Source organism: Tachypleus tridentatus, chromosome 13 (genome assembly GCF_004210375.1).
Source record: "Tachypleus tridentatus isolate NWPU-2018 chromosome 13, ASM421037v1, whole genome shotgun sequence".
Lineage (NCBI taxonomy): Eukaryota > Metazoa > Arthropoda > Merostomata > Xiphosura > Limulidae > Tachypleus > Tachypleus tridentatus.
The window spans coordinates 210,977,905-210,988,667 of NC_134837.1; the positions used below are offsets into that span (position 1 = coordinate 210,977,905).

General features: G+C 36.2%; 1 protein-coding gene across 1 annotated transcript; it reads right to left on the reverse strand.

Moving 5' to 3' along the window:
* Positions 1-775: 775 nt before the first annotated feature.
* On the reverse strand, positions 776-9,926 carry LOC143237133 (uncharacterized). The gene is made up of 2 exons (XM_076476040.1): positions 8,825-9,926; positions 776-3,348 (listed from the first exon to the last, which is right to left on the reverse strand). Exons 1-2 carry the CDS (start codon positions 8,892-8,894, stop codon positions 2,456-2,458), a joined length of 963 nt encoding a protein of 320 aa, XP_076332155.1. The 5' UTR covers positions 8,895-9,926; the 3' UTR covers positions 776-2,455.
* Positions 9,927-10,763: the final 837 nt, after the last annotated feature.

The following is a 10,763-nucleotide window of genomic DNA, read 5'->3' on the forward strand; positions in this document are numbered from 1 at the left end:
GGCTCAGATGTGTTTGAATAAATGCGACGATGTATGGTGATTTACTATCGGCCAAGGGTGTGATGAGGATTTATTAATACGATACAGAAAATAGACATAAAATTTTTAATCTCATGGCCACGGGTGTTTTAAATGACGGAAACTGTAAAATTTACAAAATGTGTAATAAAGAACAAGTGAACATTAGTTACTGTCAGAAGAAGATATTGGTATCAATTTTACGAGATGAAACTTGTGTTTGCTATGGCCAGGACGATAAGAGGGCATAGATACATTGAAATAAAGGGTCAAGTCACGGGTCCACAACAGCGTTTCTATGAGATATGGAGAAAAAAACCAGTGTTTATTCTATTCCTTATCTGATTGGTAGAAAGTTTGCCAATAATAATATGATTAAAATAGCTTTGCTTTCCTTTCGGAAGCCTTTACAACAGAAATTGTAGAGTCAACCAATAGGGTGTTGTCTTGAATATCACAATGAAAACGAACTACGACAAAGGAAGTAGTTCCAAAGATATAGCTCTGGAGACGGGGCATCGTTCTTACAAAGGGCAATTAACCCTCACATTATTTCCAAGTCAGGTTTTTCTAAAATTAGCTATTTTGGATAAATATTGAACGAGAGAGTTTTCTTATTCCTGGGTGAAATGTCACGACATCAAATCAAAGTAAGAATGTCATTGTTCTCTATACACTTAATTAAACAACCAAAGTGTAATTACTAGTGTGACAAACACAACAAAATATTACGATAAAATTATTAAAACTTGTACCATTTTGAATTTTGTTCGTTACTTTATTAACATACTTTTACCAAAGTATCACAACGACGCATATATATATATTGTTACAAATCAAATAAGTTATTACACATATATTACCACAAGTTATTTTTGTAATTATCTTAACAAATGTTTTGAATGTTGTACCAATCATAAGACAAAGATAAAACCCGACAGATTAAAATTTGTTATAAATATTTTATGAAATGAGTAATATAAAAAACTGATATATTATTGCATTTATATATATATATATTTTTTCAATAAACATGGACGATATAAAATTGAAATTACTAGGATACCATATTAATTAAATAATTAATTAATAATTAAATAATTAGTAAAACGCATGGCAATCAATTATATTATAAAAATATAATGGTACAAAACTGGAATTAGTGGAAGATTATATTCCAAATCCACAAAACTAGCTAACAATCAAATATAATAATGTAGTTCTACACAAACTATCACTTAGTATAATGTCACGACAACCAGGCACTCTCGTGATGTTGTGATAATATCCAACGTCAGTTAAAAAACTTCTAATATTGGGTATTTCGTCCATCCAAAGCTTATAACACGACAAAATTTCGCACACAAAACTTTGAAATATTGTAACAAAATACATTGTATCACTATAAAATCAGTAATGAAAAATATGATTATTTAAGTCATAAGAAAAATAAAATGTTGGTCCTTAGTCTGTGAGGAATTGTGCATACTTGCTGTATTTGTTCAGCATGTTTAAATTAGAACCAATAAGATCGAAGATATTTTTATTTACCATAGAAACGTCAAATATTAGTGACCGTTTAAACGAACTCGAACATTTAGAACACTTTCATTTGAAAGGTTTCATTAAAGTTTTTAAAATTTACAATAATGATGCTATGCTCACCTAAGCTACTTTCCCGTGATAGATGACAACCAGGAGGATATTTCTTCATATTGTGTCTGTTTGTTTGTTTTAAGAGTTGGTAAAACGTTGTTGTAGTATCTTACGTAACGAAATTTAATAGCTTTAAGACTGCAAAGAAACACTTTCGTTTTCAATGAATTCAAATGGAGTAATTATTGTTGAAGAATGGAATAGGGGTGAAGGAAAACTACGCACAGTCCTCAACTTGCTTTGATGGTCGGTCAAAATAAACATTGGAAAATGTTTGATCTGTAAAAAATAAGCGCGTTATAAAATATTTTTTATTCTTTGTTTGTGAATGAAGACACTTAGGTTTCATATATTTCATGAAATAGTGGTTATAAAAGGTAAACGCTTCAAGAAGAAATGTGATACAGATATGCCTATTTCTTCAATACGTTGCTTGCTGCAAAACTCATGCAGATGTAGCTGTTTCCTTAATACGTTGATTGATGCAAATCTCATGCAGATACGGCTATTTCCTTAATACGTTGATTGATGCAAATCTCATGCAGATACGGCTATTTCCTTAATACGTTGCTTGATGTAAGAATGACTTTTAGTTTTCAAATTCAAACTGAGTTTGTGGACTCTGCAGTTATCCATAAGGCGGACAGTTTCTTCACATTACCTTTACTATTACTAATGAGGAAAATAATATTCCTTGAACAAAAAAACGGCATTTCTTTAGGCTTAGTATTATCATTCCATTACGTTTTTGTCAATACCGGTAAATGTTGATGGTTCACATTTACTTATGAAGAAGCTGAGAAGATGACTCTAATCTAGGAGTAAGTGACCGTTCTTTTGACCAGACTTGCTGAGAAAAGCATCTATTTGATCCTCGACTCAATTTCTGCTGTCTGCTCAGACGCATGCACGATGACTCTTCGTGCTTGTAAAGGTAACTTTTGAGGGCGAAAGCCTTGCCACATCGCTGGCAGATGTAGGGTTTAGTGGAGGAGTGGGTTTGTATGTGGGCTCTCAGATTGGACTTATCAGCAAATGCCTTGTTACAGATTGGGCATAAGAATGGCTTTTCACCTGTGTGGGTACGAATGTGCCCCTGGAGAAGCCAGGGTCGGCTAAAGCACTTGCCACAGTATGCACACTGACAACCCTGACTGTGGGTGCGCACGTGCATGCTGTACGCTGGCATGGACACATATACCTTCTGACAATGAGGACATTTACGAGCTTTCTTGTCTGCAACATTGCGATGGGTCTGCCTGTGACGAGCTAGGTTACTACTGGTGCTGTAAACCTTACCACAATCAGAACAAGAGTGGTTATTAGCCAGTTTCGTTTGGGAACCCACCAGTTGCTCTTGAAAAATTACATCCTGAGGTGGCCTTGAAGTCTCAACATCAACATGCTCAGCTCTGTACGCAGAAGGAATTTGATCCACAGTTAAGCTTAATGGTTCTTTTTGCTCTTCTCTAAAATACGGCGTTAAAGGAAGAGAAATAGAGTAGTCGAGTAGACGAGAGAGGTAGGCAGGGGACTTAGGGCTGGCAGGTTTCAGTAGACGAGAGAGATAGGCAGGGGACTTAGGGCTGGCAGGTTTCAGCGGAACAGACATCTCAGGGATGCTCGTACTGGAGTCTGCTTCTGCAGTAGACACGCATCTTTCTGGACTGTTATCTGCAGAGGAAAGAACACAATAATAAGTAGGATATTTATTTTTATAATATCAATTATTATTTATTTATCTACCAATCACACCACGATTTGTTAGGCTACATGTATTTAAAAAAAATAATCAAATTTTGCTTTTCTAATTGGCCCCCAGTGGCTCAGCGGTATGTTTGCGGACTTACAACGCTAAAATTGGGGTTTCGATACCTGTGGTGAGCATAGCACAGATTGCCCATTGTGTAGCTTTGTGCTTAACTAAAAAAAAAACCTTTTCTAATTCAACGTTCTTAAATAAGAAGTAACTATAAGACAGTGTACTAAAGTAGAGAGCCAAATAGCACTAGATTGACTGTAATTCAACAGAAAAATAAATTTTTGTTATTTTTATCTTTGGCACAAAATTACGCGGTCAACTCTTTTGGCTATGTCCACATGGGGGAACTAAACTCCGGATTTTACAACTGACCCACCGAAAAATATCTAATAATTGTTGTTTAAAAATGCTAAGTAGCCTTAACAGTTGAAATGTTTTATTAATTTGTCGTTACTAGTTGTCAGAATATTCTTTGTGCAGAAAATGTAAAGTTTTAGTTTTGTTAACGGCTTAGGTTTCTCTTTATCTCTTTCAGGCCGGCATGGCCAGATGGTTAAGGCACTCCAGTCGTAATATGATGGTCACGGGTTCGAGTCTTTGTCCCACTAACTATGCTTGTTCTTTCAGCCGTGGGTGGTGATGGCTAGCTGCCTTCACTATAGTCTTACACTGCTAAATTAAGGACGGCTGGCGCAGATATCTCTCTAGTGGCTTTGTGCGAAATTCAAAACAAACCAGTCAATCTCTTTTTTTCTTTGAGCTTCATGTTTAATGTGGGATACGAAAATAATCTATATCTATTTTCTGAAATGTTGACAAAGCGAGAATTTTAAACAACATATAAATGAACACTGTATTCATAAAGCTTTAAATAAGCCTATAATTACTACTGTACACTTCAAAAATTCGGTCGTTAAAGAATGCATGGCTTCTAGGCTATTGCTTTCATGCCAAATATGGCTTGGTTAAAAATTACTTAATCTTGCACAACCGAATTCAAACAAACAAACATTTAAACAAAGTCGTGTTCTCACAAAATACTATCTGCAAGTCTCAGCTGATACGTTTTAAAGATCTATTTGAGACGTTCTTCGCTCAAAGTCCCCGCCTCTAAGTCTACATTAATTAAGCAGCTTAAAGACAACGCTGACGCGTACAAGTACTGGTCTATATAAGGATCTCTTAGCCCTGGTGGGAATTTGATATGTTACTGCTCTGATATCAAAGTTAAATGATGATTGAAGCATTTGATGCCTGACACATGGCACGTGCCACGTGCGTGTGACTCGAGATGAACAGGATCTCGTGCTCTACTGAGCTTGTTTAAATTTTAACATAAACACGGCCAATGGATAATGAGAAAGAATCATTATAACCATCTCTTGTGAAACGGCACTTTTTAATTTCTTTAAACGTCATGATTTAATAAAGATATTATTAAATAAGAGCTAAGAGTCTTCCAGGGTCATGAATGATTCCTGTTATGTGCTGGCACATTATAATTTGAACTGAACTAATTAATCTCGCGGTTTCTAGGAAGTCAGGTCCACGACGTCGTCAGATCGTTGGAATATCTGTCGGATCATGTTGATATTTTTGGCGTGCTATTTCGTTTTTAACCATTTAACCATAAATTTAACCCAACTTTAGAAAATAATTTAATCTATACACATCTCATGAAATGTTACTGTTTTTTGTGGAATTTTATTTCTTCTTTGTGTGTTTTTTTAATTTTAATAAAAACGTTCAGACAACGAGAATGAGTTTTAAGTAAGATTAAAGCGAATACTTAATTATCCTAAACATTAAACAAGATGAGGAAATTGTTACTTGAAACTATCTGACCAATAAAGCAGCATTTCAATTCTATACTGTATATGTTTTAAGACTATTACGATATATATAATATGTATTATTTTTGGCCATGAAAACTTGTGGACTGATTTTATTTGTCACTCAATTTTTTTCGTAATGCTCCAGTTTGTTAACAGACGACCAAAAACAATTGTGAAAAGACGAAATAAACCGGTACCAATTTGCAAAATATTGTTGCAGACTATATTTTTAAAGTTTTACTTTAGGCCTTTTATATTGGTTGCTAGAGGGAGATTTTTGTATGACGTAGTGATGATGTGTGCTGCCTAGGAATTTCCCGAGTTATAGATTTGACGTGATGACACGAATTGTCTTGAGAGTTGGAGAAATATAAATACTGTAATAGAAATAGTAGTCAATAAAAAATTAGTGAGTTAGTATAGTGTTATTTATGAGCTAGGCCTGACACTTGGTTATTGTTAGTGCGTGAAACCACGTAAGTTGTAAAATTTAAGTTGAGAAAATGAAATGCTTTCCTCTTCGTTAGGTGGACTGAAATTTGCAAAATTGTTAAATCTGCAGGTTTATCGCGGTGCAGCTGCGGGGGTGGGGTGAACACCCAGTAATAAAAACCGTCACAATAACTTAAAAGGAACAGCTAGAAGTTTTAGTTCCTCAGTTTGGTTTGTTTTGAATTTCGCGCAAAGCTACACGAGGGCTATCTGCGCTAGCTGTTTCTAATTTAGCAGTGTAAGACTAGAGGGAAGGCAGCTAGTCATCATCACCCATCGTCAACTCTTAGGCTACTCTTCTACCAACTAATAGTAAGATTGACTGTCACATTATAAATCCTCTGCGTCTGAAAGGGCGAGAATGTTTGCTGTGAGAGGGATTCAAACCCGCGATCCTCTGAGTCAAGCACCGTAAGAACCTGGCCATGCCCTGGGCCGTCATTTCCTCGGTTTGCAAGAATTATCATTATGAAAGGCACTAGAAAACAGACATAAATAAACAAAGAACTTGCTTTTCTTGGTGATTAAAATATTGATTTACTGTGAAAAAAACCAAGGATGTTTTTTCTCACTGCAAAGCTACGCAATGGGCAATTTTTTTTTTTTCTGTATACGTAGATTCTCGTATTTCGGATATAAGATTTTTAAGTTCTTATGCTTGTGTTTTCTTATAGCAAAGCCACATCTGGCTATCTACTGAGTCCACCGAGGGGAATCGAAGCCCTGATTTTAGCGTTGTACTTACCGCTGTACCAAAGGGGACTTTTAAGTCCGTAGGGAGGAATGATATTCAAGGAAGAATCTTATTCACTTTTACCATTTTAGTAACAAGAAAGGCCTGGCATGGCCAAGCGTGTTAAGGCGTGTGACTCGTAATCTGAGGGTTGCGGGTTCGCATCCCCGTCAGCCGTGGGGCGTTATAACGTGACGATCAATCCCACTATTCGTTGGTAAAGAGTAGCCCAAGAGTTGGCGGTGGGTGGGGATGACTAGCTGCCTTCTCTCTAGTCTTACACTGCTAGATTAGGGACGGCTAGCACAGATAGCCCTCGAGTAGCTTTGTGCGAAATTTCCAAACAAACAAAAAGCTAGTACAAATAGCCCTCGTGTAGCTTTGTGCGAAATTCCAAACCAACAAACAAACAGTAACAAGAAAAGTTATATATGACAGGGGAAACAATAAAAAATAACGCGTATAACAGATAATTATCCAATGCTCCTCCTGGTGACACAGCGGAATGTCTGCGGACTCACACTGCTAGAAAAGGGTTTAGAAACCCGTAGTGGGCACAGCACAGGTAGCCCATTGTCTAGCTTCGTGCTTAATTCCAAATAATCAATCAATAATTGTAAAATAAACATCAGATAGTAGTTAATAATGTTACTCTTCAGTTAAATAATTAATTAATTAATTAATGGAGTTATCTTCAAACACTTTCTACACAACAATGTTTGTTCATCTTTTTTTGTTTGTTTGTTTGTTTGTTTTCTTCGTCCCAGACCTTGGCAAGAGACCTTCCTCTTACTAATATTTAGGCGTCTAAATGCAGCGAAATAAAAAAAAAAATATTTAGTCACGCAAATTGTTTTAAACTCCAAATGTTCAATGAATGGAAAAGAAAATAACATTAATCGCAAAGATGCCTTAATAAGAAAAAATCATGCAAAAATTAATTCACGAGATGGTGTTCAACATTAAATGAAAACCGAGAATGTTTGTCCAGTGTAAACCGAGGTTCGTTCGTAACACGAGAATGATTCAATTAATTAATATTGGACTGTGGATTTGTACATCCTGTTACCGTAAAAATACATGACCGTCACAAACATCATCAATTGTGAAACTTTCTTTCACACAAACATAAAACCATGTTATTGCTGAGCCAATGTTAGGATAACAGTTCATTAATAGCTGGCAATCACAAACAGTCATTGTATCGTGGAACTGTCCTCCACACAAACGTAACACCATGGATTACTGAGACGATGTATCTTTTTATAGCAAAGCCACATCAGGATATATGCTGTGTCTATCGAGGGGAATGAAATCTCTGATTTTAGCGTTATAAATCTGAAGACCTACTGCTGTTCCAGTGGGGGACTCGGCCCGGCACGGCCAGTTGGGTTAAGGTGTTCGCTCGTAATCTGAAAGTCGCGAGTTCGAATCCCCGTCGCACCAAACATGCTAGCCCTTTCAGCCGTGAGGACGTGATAATGTGACGATCAATCCCACTATTCGTTGGTAAAAGAGTAGCCCAAGAGTTGGCGGTGGGTGCTGATGATTAGCTGCCTTTCTTATGGTCTTACACTGCTAAATTAGGAACGGCTAGTGCAGATAGCCCTCGTGTAGCTTTGCGCGAGATTCAAAAACAAAACAGAGAAGGACTCTTAATAAATAGCCACCACAAACGTTGATCGTATGCAGTAACGCAATCTTTGTATAATATTTCCAAAATAACTGGCCATCACAAACCTCTATTGTTCCATGGAAACATTCGCGACATTAACGTAATAAAAAAAAAATCCATAATATTTTTGGTTTTATCGTAATTATTTATAACTCCAAAAACACTGATTTGCCACACTTGCTCGTGATTAAAAGTAAAAGTAACATATTATACCAGTATCTGTTAATCATAAATTGATTAAAAACAGAAAAAGTTTGAATAATTATAATAAAGTTAGAGCTCCTTCATTTTAAAACTAACAGTGACAAACAGTAACACTTAGAAAAGAACATGCATCGTACTTGAATAACCATGAACTCATAGTTTGAATATATTATGTATGTACTTTACACATCAGAAACATTTTGTTTCGTTACCAAGTGTAGTGTCCTTTTCGTAATCTATAATCTTACTGCATTATAAAAATACATTTACAATACCACATAATTTTACAGCGATACAATTGTCCTATTAATAACATCATTATGAAAACCTGATCAATAGGGGAAAATAATCAATTGAATATGAATAATTAACTTATCGTGACTATTTCTGTTAACTTTGGTAATTACCATAAATGAGAAATAAAAAAATGTTATTTTTGTGTTTCTTACCCCGTGGTCCATTAATGTCATATGGATCCAGAGAGGGACTGTGACGGCGAATCAAAAAAGCTCTCGGCATGTTCCGTTTGACTGGTGGTCAAGGACGAGATGCGAACGTTTCAACTCGAAAGAAAAATTGGTCTGATGAACCAAGGGCTGTGGTTCTTTAAAACCTCAGAAATTGTTGGAATCAAGGAGAGGGAAGATGTGAAGGAGGGAGAGGGAAGAATGAACGATGTGTGTCAGGTTACTTGAAGCTAAAACCCATGTGGCCGCCACAGATAACGTCTTGTTGTGTTTTGTAGATTTTTTTGTTTTCTGTTCGACAGAAGATAAGCTAACAAGTGGCTGGAGTTCCTGATGAAGAAAAAGTTAATGAAGATGACCTTTGGACAGTTTGGTCTTAACTGTTCTATTGTTCTCACACCTGGTTCTCACAAACCAGTGACTGTATATTTTGCAGAGTTACGACTACAGCATATAAGGCTAAAACGACTGTAGAAATATTCGCTGATCGTCTTGCCAACCTACGTACACTGTGCGCTACTGGAGCGTTTATCTAAAAGAAAAAAAAATAAGTGGATGTTGTAGAGGGATCGACCAATCCAGATGCAGCATCTTACAACGTTTGGCATTCTGCCTGGAGCAGGAGGAAGACGCAAATAGCTCGGTGGTGTTCTTCTCCCCTTTTCGCCCCTTCTCGGACTCAGGTCTCCTCCATTGGAACTAGTCTTCTACACCATAGGGGGAGGAGGGGGGTATTATAGATCAAATTTTCTTTTTCTAAACTACGGTTTGAAGAAGCAACACGTTATAGCTGCACAGACCGAAGTACATGTTTCCAACTGCACCTTCCAGATAAAATTAGTTGAGCGACACTCACCACGTTCTATGAGAACACCGCGCACAAGACAGAGTCAAGAAAATTTACTTTTCAATGCCAAGCACACGTGTAAACTTTTAAAATAGGACTATAACGTTTTTAAAAATAATTCTGAAATGTAATAAGTACAAGTAAGTTGAGGTTATTTTTTTCATTTTTTAATACTTTTGTACGTAACAAACAGCGAAGTGAACATGAAATTTGAAATATCAAAAATTTGGAATCTTTAACTTAGCTACTAATGCGTTTTAATTGAAAAAACAACGGCACGAAAATCACAGTTATAATAAACTGATGAATAGTTGAAGTTGTTATTATAGAACAGCAATTCTGAGAAACAAACAAACTATTAAGGTTATGTTCTACTCGGTTTATGCTCTGAAATTAATACATAAAACACAAATTAGTTTTTGTTCAGAAGTTTCTACATAATAGAGCGGCAAGCCAAAAAAACCGTATGCGACGTATGTATTTCAGTAGCCAACGGCTGCTAATACAAATTCCCCAAATAGAAGTACAGGGTGAGCGAAAACTCCATAACGATTTATTCTGCATAAGAATTTACTGTTAAAATACCGATGGCTGATCTAATTCTCCTGTCAATGTTCCTAATTATTCCCACTTGTATTGGTTAAATTTCAAGATATAAATTTTTAAAATAAATATTATTTCACAAGATTTGAGTCAATACTTCGTCGTCTCTCATGAGAAAAGTAGGAAAACATTACTTCGTGCCTCTTTCTTGTGTTTTAATAACAATGTTGTTTTTTTTATTGGATGATATATCTTTTAATTTTGGCCTTTTGTCCATGAATATATCTTTAAATGCTGTTATTTATAAAGGAACTCCGCGGGTTCGAATACTCGTTGCACCAAATATGCTCGCCCTTTCAGCCGTGGGGGGTTTATAAGGTGACGGTCAGTCCCACTATTTGTTAATAAAAGAGGAGCTCAAAAACTTGGCGGTGGAAGGTGATGACTAGCTGCCTTCACTCTAGTCTTGAACTGCAAAATTAGGGACGGCTAGCGCAGATAACCATCGTGTAGCTTTGTGCGAAATTGAAA

What these genes read in the sequence shown, in the direction of transcription:
- LOC143237133 (XM_076476040.1), bottom strand. Translation starts at nt 8,894, where the DNA reads ATGCCGAGAGCTTTTTTGATTCGCCGTCACAGTCCCTCTCTGGATCCA. An exon ending in TGACATTAATGGACCACGGG is followed by an intron (nt 3,349 to 8,824) that starts GTAAGAAACACA and finishes TTTCCTCTGCAG; the next exon opens with ATAACAGTCCAGAAAGATGC.